We start from the raw sequence: 24,939 nt of genomic DNA on the forward strand, positions 1-24,939 counted from the left end.
AGTAAGCCTAGCAATTATAGACCTGTCAGTTTGACATCAGTGGTGGGTGAATTAATGGAAAGTATTTTTAGAGATAGTATTTATAATTATCTGGATAGACAGGATCTGATTAGGAGTAGCCAGCATGGATTTGTGAGTGGAAGGTCATGTTTGATGAACCTTATTGAATTTTTTGAAGAAGTTACGAGGAATGTTGACGAGGGTAAGGCAGTGGATGTAGTCTATATGGACTTCAGCAAGGCCTTTGACAAAGTTCCACATGGAAGGTTAGTTAAGAAGGTTCAGTCGTTAGGTATTAATGCTGGAGTAATAAAATGGATTCAACAGTGGCTAGATGGGAGATGCCAGAGAGTAGTGGCGGATAATTGTTGATGGAGGCCGGTGACTAGCGGGGTGCCTCAGGGATCTGTTTTGGGCCCAATGTTGTTTGTAATATACATAAATGATCTGAATGATGGGGTGGTAAATTGGATTAGTAAGTATGCCGATGATACTAAGGTAGGAGGTGTTGTGGATAATGAGTTGGGTTTTCAAAGCTTGCAGGGAGATTTTTGCCGTTTAGAAGAATGGGCTGAATGTTGGCAGATGGAGTTTAATGCTGAGAAGTGTGAGGTTCTACATTTTGGCAGGAATAATCCAAATAGAACATACAGGGTAAATGGTAGGGCATTGAGGAATGCAGTGGAACAGAGAGATCTAGGAATAACAGTGCATAGTTCCCTGAAGGTGGAGTCTCATGTAGATAGGGTGGTGAAGAAGGCTTTTGGAACGCTTGCCTTTATAAATCAAAGCATTGAGTACAGAAGTTGGGATGTGAAGTTAAAATTGTACAAGGCATTGGTAAGGCCAAATTTGGAATATTGTGTACAGTTCTGGTCACCGAATTATAGGAAAGATATCAATAAATTAGAGAGAGTGCAGAGACGATTTACTAGGATGTTACCTGGGTTTCAGCACTTAAGTTACAGAGAAAGGTTGAACAAGTTAGGTCTCTATTCATTGGAGCGTAGAAGGTTGAGGGGGGATTTGATCGAGGTATTTAAAATTTTGAGAGGGATAGATAGAGTTGACGTGAACAGGCTGTTTCCATTGAGAGTAGGGGAGATTCAAATGAGAGGACATGATTTGAGAGTTAGGGGGCAAAAGTTTAAGGGAAACACGAGGGGGTATTTCTTTACTCAGAGAGTGATAGCTGTGTGGAATGAGCTTCCTGTAGAAGTAGTAGAGGCCAGTTCAGTTGTGTCATTTAAAGTAAAATTGGATAGGTATATGGACAGGAAAGGAGTGGAGGGTTATGGGCTGAGTGCGGGTAGGTGGGACTAGGTGAGATTAAGAGTTGGGCACGGACTAGGAGGGCTGAGATGGCCTGTTTCCATGCTGCGATTGTTATATGGTTATATGGTTATATTTAGACCTATAGAAAGTATTGAATTATTTAAATGAACAAGAAAGTGGGAAATGGAAGTAGAGAGAAGGGGGAGGGTGAGAAATTATCTGAAGCTAGAGAAGTTGATGTACATAGCCTTAGGTTGGATGCTTCCCAGACAGAATATGAAGTTCCAAAATGTCAGCCCATGGCCTACTTTTGTGACATGATGAGGCCACCCTCAGGGTGGAAGAGCAACACCTTATATATCATCTGGGCAGCCTCCAACCTGATAGCATGAACATCAATTTCTCCTTTTGGTAAAAATATTTCCCTCTCTGTGGTGAACTATGTGCCTGTCTGGACACGCCCCCGCTGACTGCTCCTGTGGCTCCTCCCACAGGCCCCTGTATAAAGGCGATCTGAGGCCTGACGCTCGGCCTCAGTCTCTAGGTCATAGTATGATGGACACTCACTCCTGGTTCCTTCTTCCAGTCAATAAAAGCCGATATCTCGCCTTACGTCTCAGTGTGAGTTATTGATGGTGCATCAATTTTATTGACTGGAAGTTTTAAAACATGGAAACCGTTTTGCGTCCGGAAAGGTTGGATTTGGACCCTCAAGACCCTGACGCAGCTCTCGCTTTTGAACACTGGCTTGCATGCTTCCAATCGTACTTGGAGGAGGTTCGTGCAACTGAACCCGCCGTTATGCACAGAATCCTGCTCTCGAGGGTCACCCCCAAAGTTTACTCCATTATCCGGGACCTGCCGACCTACGATGGGGCACTGGACGCCCTCAAAAGACAGTACCTGCGGCTGGTGAACACCGTCTATGCAAGACATCGTTTAGCTACCCGGCAACAGCGGCCTGGCGAATCGCGCGCTGAGTTTCTCCGAGCACTACAGACACTCGTCCGAGCTTGCGACTGCAAGACGCTCACGGCAGAACAGCATGCGGAGCTGTTGGTGCGAGACGCCTTTGTGAAGGGACTGAGGTCAGTGTACATGCGCCAGCGGCTGCTGGAAAATGCCGACCTTACCTTAAGCTCGGCGATGGAGACGGCCAACGCTCTAGAAGCTGCTTTGCATAATGCTGACGCTGTCCAGTCGCGCGATTCCCCGCCGGTTCCGTGGATACCTCAGACCACGCCACCGCCGGCTCCCAGGAGCAAATTCGCCAACGCCGCTGCCAGTCGCGATTCCACGAGCTCCCCGACCCTGACCACGGCTGTGGCCCGTCAGAAGCCCGTGTGTTATTTCTGCGGCCATAAAAAACACCCTCGACAACGCTGTCCAGCGCGAGAAGCGACCTGCTCCAGCTGCGGAAAGCGGGGCCACTTCGCCAAGGTCTGTAAGTCTCAACCTCGAGCGGAGTGCAGCGCTGCGGGTGAAACGTGGGGGCCGCCATCTTGCATGCCCGGATGTGTGCGGCCATCTTTGTCGACGTCAGCACGCCCCGCCCCCGACCCTCCGATGCTTACCGGGTACCCCGGATGTGAGCGGCCATCTTTGTCGGCGTCAGCATGCCCCGCCCCTGGCCCTCCGATGCTGACCGGGCACCCCGACGGCGATTCAACTCTGGCCACTGTAACTCTCGACCAAAGCGCCCCACACCAGCTTGCAAGGTCCATGATGGACATCCGGGTGGAGGGGCACAGGACTAGATGCCTGTTTGACACGGGCAGCACTGGGAGTTTTATTCACCCAGACACAGTGCAACGCTGCGGACTCGCAACGCGGCCGGTAAGTCGGAGGTTCCATTTGGCTTCTGGGTCGCAGTCCACAGACATCCGGGTGGGTTGTGTAGCGACATTGGTGGTGCAAGGCACAGAATATCGGAACTTTGAGCTACTGGTCATGCCTAATCTGTGAGCACCTGTGCTATTGGGGCTGGACTTCCAGAGCCATCTCGAAAGTGTGACTATGGTATACGACGGGCCCCTCCCACCACTCACTGTCAGGAATCCTCAGTTTTGTGGGACTTCTTCACATACCCCGCTACTGACCACACACACACACGGACACACACATCCCATCCAGAACCAGGCCGACAGCTGCGCTACCGACACCACTTGCAGCCTCTCCACTCTCAAGGTCCCTCCCCCACCGCTGTTCGCCAACCTGACCCCTGACTGTAAGCCTGTGGCAACTAAAAGCAGGGGGTACAGCGCGGGGGACAGGGCCTTCATTCAGTCGGAGGTGCAGCGGCTGCTCAGGGAGGGGATCATTGAGCCAAGCTCAAGCCCTTGGAGGGCCCAGGTGGTTGTTGTTCGGACTGGGCAGAAAAATAGGATGGTGGTGGACTATAGTCAAACCATCAATAGGTTTACGCAGCTTGACGTGTACCCCCTACCCCGCATCACGGATATGGTCAACCAGATTGCTCAGTACAAGGTGTACTCGACAATAGATCTGAAATCCGCTTATCACCAGCTCCCCATCTGCCCAGAGGACCGCCCCTACACCGCCTTCGAGGCGGGCAGCAGGCTCTATCACTTCCTGCGCGTCCCTTTCGGTGTCACGAATGGTGTCTCTGTCTTCCAGAGGGAAATGGACCGGATGGTGGACCAGTACCAACTGCAGGCCACATTTCCCTATCTGGATAACATCACCATCTGTGGTCACGACAGGCCAGATCACGACGCCAACCTCCAACGATTTCTCCAAGTGGCCGCAGCTCTGAACCTTACTTATAACAGGGACAAGTGTGTGTTTGGAACCACCCGCCTTGCTATACTTGGGTATGTCGTGGAAAACGGGGTTATTGGCCCTGATCCCGAACGTATGCGCCCCCTGTTAGAACTCCCTCTTCCCACCACTCTCAAGGCCCTCAGACGGTGCCTGGGTTTTTTTTCCTATTACGCCCAATGGGTCCCCCATTACGCAGACAAGGCACGCCCCCTGGTCAAGTCTACCTCGTTTCCCCTCTCTGCTGAGGCCCGCGCGGCCTTCAGCTGCATTAAAGCGGACATTGCCAAAGCTACGATGCATGCCGTGGACGAGACCGCTCCCTTCCAAGTGGAGTGTGATGCCTCCGATTTTGCTCTGGCTGCTACCCTCAATCAGGAAGGCAGACCAGTAGCATTCTTTTCTCGCACCCTCCAAGGCTCCGAAATTCGGCACTCCGCGGTGGAGAAAGAAGCCCAGGCCATAGTGGAGGCTGTTAGGCACTGGAGGCACTATCTTGCTGGCAAAAGGTTCACCTTGCTGACCGACCAGCGCTCGGTTGCGTTCCTGTTCAGCAACCAACAGCGGGGCAAAATCAAAAATGATAAGATTTTGCGGTGGAGAATAGAACTCTCCATCTACACCTATGATATCCTGTACCGGCCTGGCAGACTCAATGAGCCCCCTGATGCCCTATCCCCGGGAGCGTGTGCTAGCGCACAGCTCGACCAGCTGTACGCCCTTCATGCACAACTTTGCCATCCGGGGGTCACCCGATTTTACCATTTTGTGAAAGCTCGGAACCTGCCGTACTCCCTGGAGGACATCAGGACGATGACCAGGGACTGCCAAATCTGCGCTGAGTGCAAACCGCACTTCTACCGTCCTGACACGGCACAACTTGTCAAGGCCTTTTGAACGACTGAGTGTTGACTTTAAGGGCCCCCTTCCCTCCACTGACCGCAATGTCTATTTTCTCAGTGTTATCGACGAGTACTCACGGTTCCCCTTTGCCATCCCCTGCCCCGACACCACTGCCACGTCCGTCATAAAAGCCCTGCGCCAGCTCTTCACTCCGTTCGGGTATCCCTGCTATATCCACAGCGATAGAGGGTCCTCCTTTATGAGTGAGGAGCTGCGCCAGTACTTGCTAGCTAGGGGCATTGCTACCAGTCGGACCACGAGTTATAATCCCCGGGGTAATGGCCAGGTGGAGCGGGAGAATGCCACAGTGTGGAAGGCCACACTTTTAGCCCTTAAGTCAAAAGGGTTGCCGGTCTCTCGATGGCAGGAGGTCCTCCCTGAGGCACTGCACTCTATCCGCTCTCTGTTATGTACGTCCACCAATGCCACCCCTCACGAACGCCTATTCTCTTTTCCCAGGAAGTCTGTCACTGGGATCACCCTGCCATTTTGGCTGACGTCCCCGGGGCCAGTGCTGCTCCGGAAACATGTGAGGAGCAATAAATACTCCCCGCTGTTAGAGAGGGTTCACCTTCTACATGCGAACCCCCAGTATGCTTACGTGGTCTTACCTGATGGGCGGGAGGACACGGTCTCCATCCGCGACCTGGCACCCGCAGGTGCAGCAGACCACTACCCTGAAGGCTCTCTGGTAACTATGAACCCTGCACCAGAGGTGACACCGTACTCACCAAGCCCTACACAGACTCCTCACGACACTTGTATACCGGGCGTTTCGTACGCATTTATACCAGGCACCTCGCACATGCGTGAGGGATCACCGGCGCCTAGTGGGCAGGAACAAGCGCAACCTCTGTCCCCTGTGCAATCACCAATGTCGCCGGCATCCATGCGATCACAGCCGGTGCTACGTAGATCGCAGCGACAGATTCGACCACCTGATAGACTTGACTTGTAAGAAACTTCGCCACATGGGGACTCTTTCAAACAAAGGGGGGGTGAATGTGGTGAACTATGTGCCTGTCTGGACACGCCCCTGCTGACTGCTCCTGTGGCTCCTCCCACAGGCCCCTGTATAAAGGCGATCTGAGGCCTGACGCTCGGCCTCAGTCTCCAGGTCATAGTATGATGGACACTCACTCCTGGTTCCTTCTTCCAGTCAATAAAAGCCGATATCTCGCCTTACGTCTCAGTGTGAGTTATTGATGGTGCATCACTCTCCCTCCCCTATACCCCTCATTTATCCCCCACTCTTACCTCTTCTCACCTCCCCCTAGTTCCCCTCCTCCTATCCTTTCTCCTATGGTCCACTCTATCAGATTCCTTCCTTTCCAGTCCCGAAGGAGGGTCTCGGCCTGAAACATTGACCGTTGTTCATTTCCACAGATAATACCTGACCTACTGAGTTCCTCCAGCATTTTGCTGCAGAGTACAAAACAGAGATGCAAACAATCTGGCGGAAAAACCCAGTAGGTCAAGCAGCATTTATGGTGGGGAGCAGGGTAGTGTGGAATGGAGAAGCTAATATTTCAAATCTAAATCCTGGATCACTCCTGATAGCATGTTCCCAAGTTCTCAATTATTAATGTTTTATTTGCACAATGTGTGGTCTGTTGCACATTGGCTGCTTGTCAGTGTTAGTGTATTTCTTTATTTCAATGCAAATGCCTGTGAAAAAATAAATATCAAGACACTACAGCACTGTGTAAAAGTCCTTAGGCGCACGCGCACACACACACACACGCACACGCACACACACGCACACACACACACACACACACATACACACGCACACACACACACACACACACACACACACATACACACACACACACATACACACGCACACACACACACACACACACACACACACACACACACACACACACACACACACACACACACACACACACACACACACACACACACATCCTAAGACCTTTGCCCAGTACTGTATTTGTGGAGCCGTAAACGAGTTTCTCAATCTGGCAGAAGCAAAGGATGCTGGGTATAGTGATGTTGGAACACTGTGGGAGGGCTATGGGACAGATGGTAGAGAAGGAATGCCAGGGCGGAGGGTGGGTGGAGTGGTGACAGGGTGCAGGCACACCAGCTAGGAGACACCAGGTAAGATTATTTGATTCCAAATAATTGGTCATTACAGAATGTCTCTCCGGTGCTTCCTGCTCCCTCCATTCTCCCTTCCCCTTTTCCCAACGTCTTTCTGCCCCCTCCCAATCTCAGTCGAAAACCCTTATCAGAACCAGGTTTGCCATCACTCACAGTAGAAACAGTTCTACCCAGCTTAATAGCTAAGCTACACCAGTTAAGGCCAGGAGCTGGACTTGATTGTCACATTTCTTCCCCTTTCTGATGTTTGGTCTGAACAACAACTGAGCCTCTTAACCATGTCTGCATGCTTTTATGCTTTGAGTTGCTGCTACGTGATTGGTTGATTAGATATTTGCATTAGTGAGCAGGTGTACAGGTGTACCTAATAAAGTGGCCCATTAAATGTATATTAAACAAAAACCAAAAACATTAAATTACAAATAAAACTAAAAATGTCCTATATGAAAGTCTCCTACTTTCACACTATTCAATTTTAGCAGATTCTTCTGTTCATTCCCTCTCGTTCTGATCCAATTTCTCCTCATGCATCTGTTTTCCGGCTCTACGTTTCTATATGGTATCATTTTTCACAATTATTTTAATGTTTTAGATTTATTTTCTCAGTTACCAACTCAAAATCTCATGAGGATATCATTAAAGCGCAAAACTTACTTCTTTGTTTTCTCTTTGTTTTCGCGCTCTGCTCCTTAGATTTTAGCTGTGTTGCATCTTTCTTCTTTGAGGGTTTGCAATGTTTTGTCAGGAACAAATTCTTTTTTGACAGATTTATCGACTGTAGATTTTCCAAACTGGCACTCTGATCTTGATTCTTCTCTGGGGGCTTTGCTTCTGCAGATATTTTCCCGACTTCCTTTACTATTTTTGCTCTTTCAATATTTTTATTAGCTTCTGCATAAAGGAATACAGAGTACAAGAAGATATATAAGACAAAAGAAAAAATAAAATTGTACCAAATGCATTGTACTAAAAATACAGTTAGAATCACAAAAACCTGTATTCATAAAAATTAAATTAAATCATAATATTGAAATATAATAATTTTGTAATATAGGAAAAAATCTAATCCAACTACCAAAGTCAGAGCTGTTAGGAAAGGTAATAAAAAAGGAGGGGGGGAACCCTTACCATATAATAACATATATTATTAGCCACCATCTGTACTTATACAACAAATCAAAAGTTTTGAAAATAACTCAAAAATGGTCCCCACAATGTATAAAAGTCTTGGCTAGATTCAAAAACTGAACTAGTATCTTTCAAGGCTCAGACATGTCCAAAACATGTGAATTAATGAAGCTTCTCCATTGTTAAATCTATCACAGAAAGGGGATAGATCCAAATAAAAACGAGATAGCTTATCTTTAGACATGTGAGCCCGATGAACCACTTTAAATTGTAAAAGGGAATGACGGGCACATAACGATGAAGTGTTAACCAATTTAAAAATTTCATTCCAAGAAATTGAAGTCTGTAAATCTTGTTCCCAAAGATTTTTAATTTTGTCTATAGAAACATTTCTCATTCCTAATAACATACCATAAATATTGGCTATTGAACCATTATAAAAATGTTTCAAATTAAAAATTACATCTAATAAGTCCTTATCGAAACTTATAGGAAATGTATATAGTTGAGAACACAGAAAGTCTCTAATTCGTAAATAACGAAAAAAATGAGTTTTGGGTAAACTATATTTAGCTGACATTTGTTCAAACGAAAGAAGACTTCCTCCAACAAACAAATCCTGGAAGCATTTAATACCAAATCTATCCCATTCTTTAAAAACTGAATCGGTCACCGAAGGTTTAAAAAAGTTAAAACAAACGGGACTAGAAAAAGAAAATCTCAATAGACCAAAGAATTTCCTAAATTGTACTATTTTTTAAAATCAAAGAAAAATAAGTTAATTTACCTAAAACTCTAAAATGAGTTCCAATGATATACACAAAATCAAATACTGTATTAGTTTCTGCATCTTATTTGAATAATCTTGCTGATTGAGCCCTGCATACAACATCTGTGGATAACAAAGTCTCTAGGTAATACTTATTTTGATCCTCACTGACAAAATGGCAGAACTGGTATCTGACTAGCTCCTTAAACTTGTTATAGCCAGGGCTGGCAGGGTAGTTGGGATAAGCTCCCACTACCTATTAAGTGCTCCCAAAAGCATTCATCAGGGACATTTATCAGGGGCCTTAGTAATATTAAGGATCCATCCCACCCATCCAGCACCTTCTTTGACTTTCTATCATCAGGCAGGAGACTCTGATGTACATAAACAAGAGCGATCAGGATGGGAAACAGTTTCTGCCATTAGGCATCTGAACTACCTGCTGTACCACATTCAAAATGTCACTTCTGCTTTCGCCAATCACCTTTCTATCTCTTAGCTTTATCCCACCCCCTCCGGTCTTCTCCTATCATTTCGCATTTCCCCTTCCCCCCACTACTTTCAAATCTCTTACTATCTTTCCTTTCGGTTAGTCCTGACGAAGGGTCTCGGCCCGAAACATCGACAGTGCTTCTCTCTATAGATGCTGCCTGGCCTGCTGTGTTCTACCAGCATTTTGTGTGTGTTATTGTTTGAATTTCCAGCATCTGCAGATTTCCTCATGTTAGGTTTTTGTTTAGATGTTGCAATTTTGTTCAAACTCACTTTCATTCCAGACTGCAACTCAATCACATCTCTGGCTGTATGTTTCAATTGCTCTTTTAAATATGAGCTATGCTTCAGTTAGGAGTCATTTTTGAATGCATTCTTGTAAGATTCCACTAATTGACCTTTCAGTATATCATTAAGCCCATTATGGAACTTACAATACTCAGATAGTCTCCTCAATTCAGCCACGTATGCTGAGATAGATTTTGATTTTTTTTTACACTGCTTATGAAACCTAAAGCATTCTGCAAACAACAATAGTTTTGGTTCTAAATGTTCCTGCATTACATTCATGATATCAACGAAGCTCATTTCAGCTGGTTTGGTTGGAGCAGTTAAACTTCTAAGCAAACTATATGCTTTTCCACTAATTACACTCAGCAAAACTGGCACTCGTTTTTCATTGGCTGTTTCATTCTCTTCAAAATAATGTTCAATTCACTCAGTAAAAGCTCAACCAGTTATCTCTTGTTCAATCGAACGTGTCTATTTCCCAATGTAGCCTGCCATTTCTGCTTTTTTTATTATTATCACCAACTTGCACTCACTGTTTACGATCCCATGAATTTTGCCAATTTTCTGCCTTTTTTAAACTCAAACCCCTCTCTCCTCCTATGAAAAAAACATGTTCCACATTTTTTTAAACACAAATATCTCACCCTCACCCCTTTCTGAAGAAAAATGTGCTGCACTTCTATTTTTAACTCAAATGTTTTGCTGCACTTCAACAGGTAGGTAGCCATCTAAGGTTTGAATGAAAACTTGCTTGCCACCAATGTTATGCTTTGTAACTCCAAAAGCTAATCAAAAGAACAACACGTAAGCCTACAAATGCGTGTATACTTCATTTTGCTTTAGTGAGGTGCGTACATATAAAGTGGTGGCGTAATGACGTATACCATTCACATACTTCTACATATGTAATTTCCTGGTTAAGATTTCTACAGCTGTGCCAGGAGGGTTTTTTTATTTTATCAGTTTTCTGTAAAAGCAGTGCATTCTACTGGTAAGAGTGTTTTGGCTTCGGCTAAAGATAAGGAGCCATGTTGTCCAACTTAGGACAGTTGTGTCAGCCAATCAGCATTATCTTGGTATGTGTTGTAACTTTCTGTGCTCCAACATTCAAGTGCACATTGGACTAGTTTAACTGTAATGGGCCCTTTTATCTTTCTTTTTTTATCCTGTTAACCGATAATGTTGAAAAATTGGTAAATATACTTTCTTCATAATTTTATGCTGGTGTACTATCTGTCATTTCTTGGCAACCAACAACTGTGTATGGGGCTGTATTTGCACAGCTTTCACTACAATCAATGTTCTTTAATCAGGAACATCCTAACTTTCTTGTTTAGTTGAACCCCAAATCATGCAGACCCTAGACATTTGTTGCTTATGTAAGGCGGCCTTCTCACTGCTGAGTCATGTGGCTGTGGGCAGGGTTACCTAATGAGCCAAGTTTGTATACAAGCCCAGTGAGATGATTGGACGTAGAACCCATAATGAATTGCGTAAACAACAAATACTTAATCAAACAGTGTATTTACAAAATTACTTAAGTATTACTAAAATATTAAATATACAGCAGATACTTTCTATTAAAGTATGAAGAATCAGCATGTAGGCTCAGAGAAATACTATTCTGAAACAGATCAGTTAAAAATCATTAAAAGGATAGACTGAATCAGTCAAATGTCCCACAATTTGAGTTTGTTGACTTAGCTTACTGTCTGTTACACCACTGGCATTTACAGCAGCAGTGAAGGTCCTCCATCTCTGGTGGTGATCGGGGCTTCCTTTTATGTCAGTAGCTTCCTCTCAATTTCCACTATAGTCAGTCATGCAAGTCCCATGTGGAGACTCAGGAATACCATTGCACTCAGTTGTAGGATTCATCATTGCTGTTTACATTACAATTTAATTTTACCAGTCATGATTGTTAGCCCTGAGCTGAACCCCCACACCTGGAGGACTAGTGGACCACTCTTATCCTGGCTTCTACCCTTTGACCTGTTTGGCATGGTGACCCTCCCAAGAGTCGAAGCTTAAAGCCCTGATTCCTGCCAACTTAGCTCTCCAAGTCATTGAGGCACGAAAGCCTCCAAATCATGTCAAGGTTGTAGTCCACTTGGAGGAGTTGTTGACAAGGCTGTATTAAATCCAAAATTCAAAATTGTTCAATGTCATTTCCAGTACACAAAAGTAAAGAAGAACAAAATAATTGTTACTCCATTAAAAAAAAACTTCAGCAAAACTTCTGTTAAATGTGAAATTAAAACCACATCCACCAATTCCCCCGGCAGCTTGTTCCCTCACACCACCCTCTGAGTGAAGAAGTTCCCCTTCATGATCCACTTGAACATTTCACCTTCCACCCTTAACCCATGACCTCCATTCTAATCTCACCCAAACTCAGTGCAATACTGCACTTTTTTTGTTGGAATTGCACATGTAACCAGTGGGGTTGAAAGTAGATAATGCAACCTTTACCAAAAGTAGACATTGATTATTTGGAGAAGGGGATTGATGGCTTCTTTGTATTTAAATATATGGACTCATATGGAGTGAAGTGAAACTGGATGGGTCCTCTAATGCAAAGGAGTATACTTTTGAAAAACAGAACTATTTTCTTCAAGAAGCCTCAGTTTGATTTTTTAATATGTATTTGGGAATTATATGAAACAAAATGGTATTAAGCTCAAATTAATTGCAGCATTTCATCCAGTACAAGTCGTGTGACTTTATGATAAATCAGTAAAATAGCACTGAGGAAGGCAGTGTTGGAAATCCTAAAAATGAGACCAAACTAGGAGGCTTCTAACTTAATCAGAGAACAGCAATTTCTACAACAGTTAACATAGAACAAGGACACAGAACAAGAAATGGAACTGAGTCGCAGTACTCCAGATGCAACCTAACCAGTTTTAAGCTGCAGCATAATTTCACAATTTTTGAACTCAGTACCTTGACCAATAAAGGCAAGCCCCCTTATGCCTTTTTTATCACACTATCAATGTGCATAGTGGCTTTCAGTGAGCTACAGACTTCAACCCCAAGATCTTTCTGCCTGTCAACATTTTTAAGGGTCTTGCCCTTAACGATGGACTGGCTCTTTACATTTGATCTCCCAAAATGCAGCTCTTCACATTTAGTCAGGTTAATCTGCCATTTCTGCACCATACCTGCATTGAACATAGCACAGGAACAGCCATTCAGCCCAAAATGTTGTGCTGAACCAGCTAAAAAGGAACTCAAAAACACTCAAACGCTAGTTACCCTACCTACTCCATCTTCCTTACATCCATGTGCCTATCCAAATGTCTTTTAAAAGCCTCTAATGAATTTGCCTCTACCACCATACCAGGCAATGCATTCCAGGCATCCACAACTCTCTGAGTAAAAAAAAGTTATCCCTCAACTGCTCTGTATCCCACTGTATTCTTTGCCAGTCTTCTATGCAATCCATAACACCACCAATCTTCGTAAAATCAACATTTTCATCCAAGTCATTTACATATATCACAAACTACAGAGGTTCTAGTACAGATCTCTGAGGAACACCACTTAACATAGAACTCTAGCCAAAATAAGTCCTCTTGACCACCATGCTCTTTTATATACCGCTAATGCTAAAATAATTAGTACACAATTGAGTAACTCTTGACAACGGAATAGAAGCAGGAGTTGGCCATTTGGCTCCTTGTGCCTGCTCTGCCATTCAGATTCAGATTTCTTTGTCACATGTAACTTGAAATATACAGTGAAATGCATCATTTGCTTTAGTAATCAACACGTCTAAGCATATAGGGAGGTGCAGAGGGCAGCCCACAAGAGTTGTCACATGTTCTGGAGCCAATATAGCATACATTCAATGTTCGGCAGAACAGCACACAACACAATGAGCAACAAAACAACAGCATTCAATGAGGCATATTTTTGCTGAAGATCTGTGACTAGTGGTGTTCCTCAGAGAGTCATAATCCACTAACCTCAATATTATTTATTTATTTATTGAGATACAGCACAGAATATGCCCTTCTGGCACTTGGAGCCATGTCGCCCAGCAATCCCCCAATTTAATCCTAGCTTAATCACAGAACAATTTACAATGACTAATTAACCTACTAACCAGCACGCCTTTGGACTGCAGGAGGAAACCTGAGCACCCGGACAAAACACATGCGGTCACGGGGAGAACATACAAACTCCTTATAGGTAGCAGCAGGAATTGAACCCGGGACTGTAATGTAAAGTGTTGTGCTAACCACCATGCCACTCTGCTATATCATTATACTATGATGGAAGGGCAGAACAGACTTGACGGGCTGAGTAGCCTAATTCTGCTCCTATGTCTGTTGACTTATACAGTAGTCTGTTTTGTTCCCTGTGCTGACCCCACATGCCTTGATTGCTTTTATACCACAAAGTCCAATGAAATTGATGTTCAACTCATAAAAAGAGCTAGGCTATCAGTTTTGATAGGATTGCATAATAATACAACCAAGCAAATCTGACAATCAGAAACTATATGTTGGAGTGATGGATGACACCAAGAGATATCTTTCTAAAATAGGAGACATAATCAGAAATCCTCATGTAAATTTCATGACTCCTGCAAAAGAATATCAGAAGTTTATGGTCCCTAAAGTTCAAAGTTCAAAGTACATATCTTATCAGAGTACATATATAGTGCCTATAAATAGTATTCACCCCATTTGAAATTTTCATGTTTTATTGTTTTACAACATTGAATCACAGTGGATTTAATTTAGCTTTTTGACACTGATCAACAGAAAAAAGACTTTTGTGTCAAAGTGAAAACAGATCTCTACAAGTGATCTAAATTAGTTACAAATATAAAACACAAAATAACTTATTGCATAAGCATTCAATCCCTTTAATATGACACACCAAATCATCATTTGTGCAGTCAAATGTTTCTGGAGAACTGTGTGCAGTGAAGGTCTTTCAATTGATTGTAATAAAAATACACCTGTATCTGAGGGTGGGGGTGTGTGTGTCCTTAACTCCTGGTGGAGTTGTCGGGGTGCCATCATGACAAGCTTTTTGCACCGATCTCTTTGGTGATTGTTCATCGTACGGCATGTCTTGGGCATCTGAAACCTGGCGGAGCCCATCCCTCTCCAGGTTTTTTTTTATGAGGTCGAGTTGCTAGCGCTCGACACTCAACTCAGGCATGGATGGAGAGTGTACAAGGAAGCCAGCCAGATTCAAACTCAGGGCCTCTCGCCCCAAAGTCCAGCGCTGATGCCACTACGCCATGTATCTGGTGTATCCTGGCAAAAACGACACCGTAAAGACAAAAGGACACTCCAAGCAACGCTGCAAAAAGGTTACTAAGAAGCACAAATCAGTAGATAGATGCAAGAAAATTTCCAAGTCACTGAATATCCCTTGGAGTACAGTTGTCAATCATCAAGAAATGCAAAGATTATGGCACAGCTGTAAATCTGCCTAGAGCAGGCAGACCTCAAAAAGTGAGTGACCGTGCAATAAGGCACCTCTCCCTCAATGTACATAAAAGAGATGGTTGTTGACTTCAGGAGGGCACGGAGCAACCACTCCCCGCTGACATCGATGGCTCCTCGGTAGAGATCATTAAGAGCACCAAATTTGAACACTTGGCAGAGAATCTCACCTGGTCCCTCAACACCAACTCCATAGCAAAGAAAGCCCAGCAGCGTCTCTACTTTCTGCGAAGGCTGAGGAAAGTCCATCTCCCACCCCCCCCCCCCGTCCTCATCACATTCTACAGGGGTTGTATTGAGAGTATTCTGAGCAGCTGCATCACTGCCTGGTTCAGAAATTGCACCATCTCGGATCGCAAGACCCTGCAGCAGATAGTGAGGTCAGCTGAGAAGATCATCGGGGTCTCTCTTCCTGCCATCATGGAAATTTACACTACATGCTGCATCCGCAAAGCAAACAGCATTATGAAGGACCCCATGCACCCTTCATACAATCTTCTCTCCCCTGCTGTCTGGGAAAAGGCACCGAAGCATTCGGGCTCTCACGACCAGACTATGTAACAGTTTCTTCCCCCAAGCTACCAGACTCCTCAATACCCACAGCTTGGACTGACACCTTGCCCTATTGTCGTGTTTATTATTTATTGTAATGCCTGCACTGTTTTGTGCACTTTATGCAGACCTGGGTAGGTCTGTAGTCTAGTGTAGTTGTGTGTTTTTTTTTCTCTCTGTGTTGTTTTTTACATAGTTCAGTCTAGTTTTTGTACTGTGTCATGTAACACCATGGTCCTGAAAAATGGTGTCTGATTTTTACTATGTACTGTACCAGCAATTATGGTCGAAATGACAATAAAAGTGACTTGACTTGACTTGATAAAAGAGCTGCTTGTGGATTATAGGAGGAACGGAGACAGTCTTGCCCCGATCAACATCAATGGGACTGCAGTTGAGAGGGTGAGTAGTTTCAAGTTCCTCAGTATACACATCACTGAAGATCTCACCTGGACTGCACACATCAACTGTGTGGCAAAAAAAGCATAACAATGTCTCCTTCACCTCAGGCGACTGAAGAAGTTTGTCATGAACCCCTAAATCCTCAAGACCTTCTACAAGGGCACCATTAAGAGCATCCTGACTGGCTGTATCACCCTCTGGTATGGGAACTGCACCAGCGTTCATTGCTAGGCACTGCAGAGAGTGGTATGGACAGCCCAGCGCATCTGTGGATGTGAACTTCCCTTCACAGAGGACATTTACAGAAGCAGGTGCATAAAGAAGGCCTGGATGATCATTGGAGACACTAGTCACCCCAACTATAAACTGTTTCACTGCTTCCATCTGGCAAACGGTACCGCAGCGTTAAAGCCAGGTGAACAGGCTATGGGGCAGTTTCTTTCTACAAGCCATTAGACTTACAAATTCATACGTTTGTACACTGTAATGGAGTCATAATGCAAAGATTGTTACTCCCTCACATTGTGGGACAAATCTAAAGTTTAAATAAATTCAATTCAGTAGTGAGGAAGGCCACTAAGAGATCTGTGACAACTCTGGAGGATACAAGCTTTGGTAGTTGAGATGAGAGAGTCTGCGCAAACAACTGCTGCCTGGGTGCTTCACCAGTGGTAGCTTTATGGAAGAGTGGCAAAGAGAAAGCCACTGTTGAAAAAAACTCACATGAAATCTTGGCTAGAGTTTACCAGAAGGCATGTGGGACACTCTGAAGTCAACTGGAAGAAGGCTCTAAGGTCTGGTGAAACCAAAATTGAGCGCTTTGGCCATCAGACTAAACGCTATGTTTGGCGCAAGCCAAACACTGCACATCATTAAAACACACTCTCCCTACCATGAAGCATGGCGGTGGCTGCATCATGCTCTGGAGATGCTTCACTGCAGCAGGCTCTGAAAAGCTTGTGAAGTTAGAGGGTAAAATGAATACAGCACAATACAGGGAAATCCTGGAGGAAAACCTAATGCAGTCTGCAACACAACTGCGACTTGGGAGTAGATTTGTTTTCTAGTAAGACAATGACACCAAGCATAAAGCCAAAGCTACACAGGAATGGCCTAAAAACAACAAAGTTGATGTCCTGGAGTGGCCAAGTCAGAGTCCAGAACTCAATCCAATTGAGAATTTGTGGCTGAACTTAAAAAGGACTGTTCACTCAAGATTCCTATGCAATCTGTCAGAGCTTGAGCTGTTTTGTAAAGAAGAAAGGAAAAAATTGCAGTGTCCAGATGTGCAAAGCTGATAGAGATCTGTCCACACAGACTCAAGTTAATAAAATTCACTTGGCAAGGATCAGGATGACCAAGCCAATGAGGTGTTAGCACTGTCCCTTTCAATACACTCCAGGGCCTGGAAGATTCTGTGCCCAGCTGATAAAACCCCAGACTGATTACAACCTGACAAGTAACTATTCTAGTAAGAGAAAAGATAAGATACTTAATAGGATGGCTGCGAAGTCTCGGAGAATTAATTGGAATAATCAAGGACAATTGTGACTTAAATGTAAACTGGAGAAAGCTTAACAATAACACATAAAAAATCAGAAGCACAAAAATACAGATAATTAAAATTAATAAAAGAACACAAAAAACATCCAACAGCAAAAAACTCAATAGTCCACAGAAAACTACTGATGACCCAAGGTTGTGACAAATTCTAGTGGTTCACTGGGTACATCTTCATGTGCCTACACTATCTACAATGTGGAAAATGATGCACATATATCACAGAGATAAATGACAAGAGTGACCGATGGTTAAAACACAAAGCGTTGACTTCTTGGTACTGATATTGATGTTATCGCTGCAGTAGATACAGGCAGGTTCATAGGGTCCAGATTAAAATCAATAGGGAATTATATTACATATGCTGGTGTAGTTAAGTTAATTATTTTCCAAATTCATGTAGCACACTATCTTTTACTCTTCGCTTGCCTTTCTTCCGAAATGGTTAGGAACAGTTTGTCTTTAATAACAATTTTAAAGACTAAAGATCAACTTTATTTGTCAAATGTATGCCATAACCTCGAAACATACAGTGAAATGTGTCATTTGCATCAACAGCCAACACAGTATGAGGATGTGCTGAGGGCAGCCTGCAACTACCGCCATGCTTCCAGTATCAAACTAGCCCACCCACAATTTACTAACCCTAAACCATACACCTTTGAAAAGTGGAAGGAGGGCAATTATCAGAAGTTTGTGAAATCATTGTTCATGTAATCACATTTGAGGCTACCCAGAATAATGTGTTACTCCTCCAACCTGAGCGTGGCTTCATCGCAGCAGTAGTTGAGGCCATGGACGGACATATCAAAATAGCTATGGGAAGTAGAACTGAAATGGATGGTCACCCGGAGATCCAGCTTTTTCTGGCAGATGGAATGAAGATGCTTGGTCTTTGTCTGTGTTGTTTTGGATTTTCAGCATCTGCAGATTTGTGAAGCTACTCTCTTGACAAAAGAGTTTCTCCTGAATTCTTTATTTGATTTATTAGTAACTACCGTTAGAGTCCCAGGCATGGAAAACCTTCCGCACATTGACCTCATCAAACACATAAAAGACTCTTATAGAGAATAGATCAACTTTCTTTAAAAACTTGGATTGGCCTTATCTTTGTTTTAAAGACTTCTATCTATAAGGTCATCCTAATGATGACATCTTCACTTTGATGCAGAAGGTATCCGATTTGCATGTATCCAGTTCAAAGTGATCTTCTTGCTAAGGGAATTGTAGGGGAATTATCCAAGAATTAAGTGTTTTATCAAACTCTAGATTTATCTCACCTGCCAGCTCAAAATTTCATGAAAATGTCTTTTTGAAATAAAGCCAAAACTTACTTGATTGCTTCTCTTTTCTTCGCACACTCTGCTCCTTGGACTTTGCCTGTACTGAATCCTCCTTCATTGTTACTCTGGACGGTTTTGCCTTGAACTCCTCCTCCTTTTGGAAGTAGCTCGAGACTTTCATTTGCTTCAAAGGAGGCTTATAACTTGTCGTCAACTTTTCTGCATCAAAATCTAATAGTTGTTTTGCCTCTGTAGTAGATTCTAGTTGGTGCACTTTCCTCTCTGGAATCTCCAACTCACAAGGCTCCTTTCTTTTAGTAGTTTTAACAGATTTGAGTTTCTTCCCTGCAATTTTAGCACACATACTTTCAAAACCCAGAAAAGCACCTTCCTTCTCATCATAAATACATGATTGACATTAGGGTGCTGAGGATGTTTCAGCACAAGCAATAAGCAGAGCATGCACTAATCCCAATGTTCTTCTATTCAAATTCTAATACATACACTCAGTGGCCACTTTATTATGTAGAGGAGGTATGTGTTGTGCATTCAGTGATCCTCTTCCGCACATCACTGTTGTAACACTTGGTTATTTGAGTTACTGTCATCTTCCTGACAGCTTGAACTAGTCTGGCCATTCTCCTCTGACCTCTCTCATTAACAAGGCACTTTCACTTACAGAATTGCCACTCACTGGGTCTTTTTTTTTTCTGTTTTCACACCATTCTATGTAAAGTCTAGAGATTGTTGTGCCTGAAAATCAAAAGAGATCAGCAGTTCCTGAGAATGACAAACCACCCAAATCATTTCACAGTCAAAGTCACTTAAATCACATTTCTTCCCCATTCTGATGCTTGGTCTGAACAACAACTGAATCTTTTGACCAAGTCTGCATGTTTTCACGTACTGAATTTCTGCTACATGATTGACTGATTAGATATTTCCATTAATAATTAAGTGTATCATGCATTTCTGACTGGATTCAGATACAGATTCTGATTTATTTCACATGTGCATCAAAACATGCAGTGAAACATGTCCTTTGCATTAACAACCAACACAACCTAAGGATGTGCTGGGAATAGTTCACAAGTGTCACTACACAATTCAGCAATATCCACTATGTTCAGCAGAAAGACATGAGCAGCAACAACAACAAAACAAGACTTAAAACCCTGTCCCACCCACCCAGCATCTCAACTCTGCACCCCACCCCCATCACTATTCACACACACAGACAGGTCTCCAGCCCCAGGACCAGCCACCTCTGGGCCTCCAGTCCTTGGATCCGGAACCTCAGACTTGCAGACATTGGGACTCCAACTTTTTCAGATTTTGCCCCAAGGTACGCCAGTCGAGGGGTAAGGAGCTGAATCAAAGACTATCTACAGGAGGCACCTCAAAGACCCTTATGAAAGAGTTTGAGGATCAGCTGGAAGAACAGATGTCAACACAGGCATGCAGGAGAAGGCCAACATGAACAGCATCTCCACAACAACCAATGATGGTTAGGTAAGGTCATTCAGAGGTCTAACTAACGTCTCCCCAAACAGATCCTTTACTCCCAATAAGGGAGGTCAGCAAGGCCCTAGTGAACAAGGAAATGCTTCAAAGATACATCGAAATCAGCCTGAAGAAATACAACATTACATCTAAAAACTGCGAAGACATTGCACTCAATAGGCACACCTGCAGGAAATCTATTCAAGTGGGAGCTGTGCTGTGAGAGTGATTCCATTGCCCCACAGAGGACAAGCAGTAGCTGCAAAAGGTGAGAATGAACATCCAAAAGGCCCAACCACTAAACACAGTCACCACTTGTGCCCACACTGCACAATAACGTGTGGATCCTGGACTGGCCTCCACAGCCACCTGAGGACCCACAACTCCTTAGAACATTATACTCAACTTGAGCTGCAACTACCAATTGGCTCAAATAGATTGGTCTTCAAAAAGTCCATATAATAGCAATAGAGTAATAAAAGTCATAGAAATGTACAGTACAGAAACAGGCCCTTCAGCCCTTCCAGTCCATGCCAAACCATTTAAGCTGCCTACTCCTGTAGACCTGCACCAGGACCATAGCCCTATGATCCATGTACCTATCTAAACTTCTCTTAAATGTTGAAATCAAGTTTGTATGCACCACTTGTGCTAGCAGTTCATTCCACACTCTCACAACCCTCTGAGTGAAGAAGTTTCCCCTCGTGTTCTTTTTAAATGCTTTACTGTTCGTCCTTAACCCTGACTTCTGGTGTAGTCAAATGACCTCCTTTTATCCTCTACAATGTTACAGCAGGATCAATGAACCAAATCTTTTGGAAATGCTACCACCACCAATCATTATCTTAACCCCATTAGGCATCACTTTACCAAGATACACTTGCATACCCCAGAGACAGTAGTGCCTCCAATATCAGATACCTGAGCATGAGAACATTGCAATTTTATCATTAAAAGAATCTCAAAATAAACATAATGTTACACACATTCACTGATCTCAACCAATTAGTACTGTAGTGTTTCTCTTACCTGATTCTCTAGATTTCTTGCAGCTCTTTCCTTGATTTTTACAAGATTTATTTAAAAAGTAATCAATCATCTTAAGGAGAAACTTTAAGTCATTCTGGGGCTCAGATTCTTCTTCCAACTTCCTTCTAAAATTACGTAGCGCTCTATCACGTTTCTTTATGAATTCACTCTTAAGATCAGTTAGGGTTGATCGTGGTGCACTATTTATATCAATACACAAATAATCAATATGTTGGTTTGGTTTTTGTTTTCTCCTTATTGGGAGCATATCATCAATGGAAAAACCTGGAAAAAAAATAAAAAGGAAACACAAAATAGCAGATTTAAAGTTTAAGGATCAGCTTTATTTGTCACATACATCAAAATATTGAAACACAATGATTTGACTCAAGGGCCAGTGCAGTCCAAGGATTTTGCTGGGCAGCCCGCAGTTGCTGATGTGCTTTTGGCGCCAACATAACATGCCCACAACTCACTAACCCAAACCCTAACAGGAACAGTACTGTGCAAAAGTTTTAGGCATATACACAACTGTATACATATATTTATATGCATATGTATATATATATATATATATGTACTTGTGTGTGTGTTTGTATAAAATGTATTGCACTGTACTACTGCCATAAAAAAACTGATTTTGATAAATCTGATTCTCATATGGGTCTATATTGTGGACAGAGAGAGGGAAGGGGCAGGGAGAGGGGAATTGGGAAAAGGGGGAGGGGAGAGGGAGTGAGAAAAATCAAGTGACTTTGCCTGGCGTCTCATGGCTGAGTGTGTCTGCGTCTGTGCCGACAACAGCTCCCCCACCCCACCACTGGCACTCCTTTCTGGCATTTTTCCCCACATACTCCACTCTTGCCATTTCTATCATCCTTTGCTCCTGCTAGATTTACAAATTTGCTCTCCACGTCATGTGGATAAATACAGTACTGTGCAAAAGTAATGTTATGTATTGCACTGTACTGCTATGTTAGGCACCTAGCTATATTTATGTGCCTAAGACTATTGCACATCATCAGAATGTGGGAGGAAATCAGATTATCTGAAGAGAACCCACACGGTCATGGGGAGAATGTATAAACTCCTTACAGGCAGCAGTGGGAACTGAACCCTAGTTATCATTATATGCTGATGATTTGTTACTATACATATCTGACCCTGAGAGATCTATTCCTGCTATTTCGTCCTTGCTTGCTCAGTTTAGTAACATTTCTGGTTATAAATTGGATTTTAATAAGAGCGAATTATTTCCATTAAATATGCAAGTTCCAATTTATAAACATTTACCATTTAAAGTTGTTACATATTATTTTACTTATTTAAGTATTAAAATTACTAAAAAACATAAATATTTATTTAAAGCTAATTTTTTACCTCTAATTGACCAAATTAAGCAACTTGCTACCAGGTGGTCTCCACTATCTTTGTCATTGGTTGGTCGAATTAATGCTATTAAGATGATGGTATTACCCAAATTCTTATATTTATTTCAAGCATTACCAATTTTTATTCCTAAATCTTTTTTTGATATTATTGACTCCAAAATATCTTCTTATCTGTGGCAGAGTAAAAATCCTAGACTAGGCAAAAAATATTTACAGAAGCCTAAGAAGGAGGGCGGTTTGGCTTTGCCAAACTTGAGATTTTACTATTGGGCAGTTAATATACGATATTTAATATTTTGAACACAAGAATCGACTATAGCTGCTTGCCCACAATGGGTAAATTTGGAATGTAAATCTGTACAAGACTTTTCATTGTTTTCAATTTTAGGATTTTCACTTCCTTTTTCTTTATCTAAATTGAATAAACAAATAACTAATCCTATAGTCAAACATACATTGCAAATTTGGTTTCAATTTCGTAAATTTTTTGGTTTGAATAAGCTCATTTTATCATGCCCTATAATATCCAACTAATTTTTTTTCGGCCCTCTTTTATGGATCAAGCTTTTCTTTTATGGAAAACAAAAGGTATAACATGTTTTCGTGATTTGTTTTTGGATGATAGCTTTATGTCCTTTGAGCAGCTATCTAATAAATATAATGTACCTAAAACTCATTTTTTTAGATATTTGCAAGTTAGAAATTTTTTGTATAATGAGTTACAGTCTTTTCCGAAACTATGTCCATTGGACATTACGGAAAGAATTTTAGCTCTGAATCCTTGTCAAATTTATAATATGATCATGAAAATACAGCCAGAAGTATCAGAAAAAATTAAGAAGGAATGGGAAGAACTTCATTGTCTTATAACCACTGATATGGGTCTCTATTGTGGACTGAGGGTGGAAATGGGGTGGGTAGAGGGGAATCATATTTGGGAAAAGGAAATGGGAGAGCAGAGGGAGCAGGAAGCATCAGAGAGACATACTGTAATGATAAATAAACCAATGTTTTGGAATCAAATTTCAGGGCTGGGTGTGTTTACACCTGCACTATCCCTTATCTCTGGCACTCTTTCACTGACACCTGCCCCATACCCTTCCCATAGCACCCACCATCGCCATTCCCAAAATGTTTTGCTCCCATCAGATTTACAAACTTTCTCTCCATTCCACATTGACAAATACAATACTGTGCAAAAGCCTTCGGCACCCTAGCTATATATACAAAGTACTAAAGATACAGAATTAAGCCATTCAACTCATGAAGTTTACTCCGCCATCCATTCATAGCTGATTTACTTTCCTTCTCAACTCCATTCTCCTGCCCTCCCTTGTAACCTTTGATACCCTTACTAATCAAGAACCTATCAACCTCAGCTTTAAATATACCCAATGACTTGGCCTCTACAGCCATCTGAGACAATAACTTCCACAAATTCACCACACTCTGGCTCAAGAAATTCCACCACATTCCTGTTCTAAAGAGAAATCCTTCTATTCAGATATTGTGCCCTCTGGTCCTAGTCTCCACCACTATTGGAAACATCCTCTCACCGATCACTCGATCTAGGCCTTTCAATATTCAGTAGGTTTCATTCAGATTGGTTATGTTTTGTAACTCCAAAACAACTTCACTCAGAATATTTCATTTTGTAAAAAGTCTTACAAATACAAGTTACAAGGAAGAAGTAGTATAAGTAGAAGATAATCAAATTAATGTTAAAGAAGGCTGAGATCAAAAGAGCTACTAGTGTTCATTTCAAGACTTACTTATCTTTCCTCATACTTTGATCTGTTTACTATTGTGATTCAAACCATGCCAAAGACCTACCTCTACAAAAGAATTCCAGTGCACTTCTGTAGGAGCCACCTTCAAAAATGTTTTGGAAAGAAAACATTTCAGGTATTACATGTTCACGTGGAAGTTCTTCCATCAATACATCTTGTATTTTCTGGTGTAAAGGAGCAAGCTGTTTT

General features: G+C 42.7%; 1 protein-coding gene across 1 annotated transcript; it reads right to left on the reverse strand.

The window, feature by feature from the left end:
* Positions 1 to 7,711: 7,711 nt before the first annotated feature.
* On the reverse strand, positions 7,712 to 21,652 carry LOC132378142 (uncharacterized). The gene is made up of 3 exons (XM_059944880.1): positions 21,570 to 21,652; positions 19,089 to 19,382; positions 7,712 to 7,980 (listed from the first exon to the last, which is right to left on the reverse strand). The coding sequence occupies exons 1-3, from the start codon at positions 21,637 to 21,639 to the stop codon at positions 7,712 to 7,714; spliced, it is 633 nt and encodes a 210-aa protein (XP_059800863.1). The 5' UTR covers positions 21,640 to 21,652.
* Between the last annotated feature and the right edge of the window lie 3,287 nt (positions 21,653 to 24,939).

Source organism: Hypanus sabinus, chromosome 19 (assembly GCF_030144855.1).
Source record: "Hypanus sabinus isolate sHypSab1 chromosome 19, sHypSab1.hap1, whole genome shotgun sequence".
NCBI classification, from domain to species: Eukaryota; Metazoa; Chordata; class Chondrichthyes; order Myliobatiformes; family Dasyatidae; genus Hypanus; species Hypanus sabinus.

Excerpts from the sequence above, each read along its gene's own strand:
- LOC132378142 (XM_059944880.1), bottom strand. The coding sequence starts at position 21,639 with ATGATTGATTACTTTTTAAATAAATCTTGTAAAAATCAAGGAAAGAGC. Across the intron at positions 19,383-21,569 it reads CAAGAAATCTAGAGAATCAG|GGAAGAAACTCAAATCTGTT; the intron begins GTAAGAGAAACA and ends CTAAAATTGCAG. Across the intron at positions 7,981-19,088 it reads AAGAAAAGAGAAGCAATCAA|AAGCTAATAAAAATATTGAA; the intron begins GTAAGTTTTGGC and ends TCCTTTATGCAG.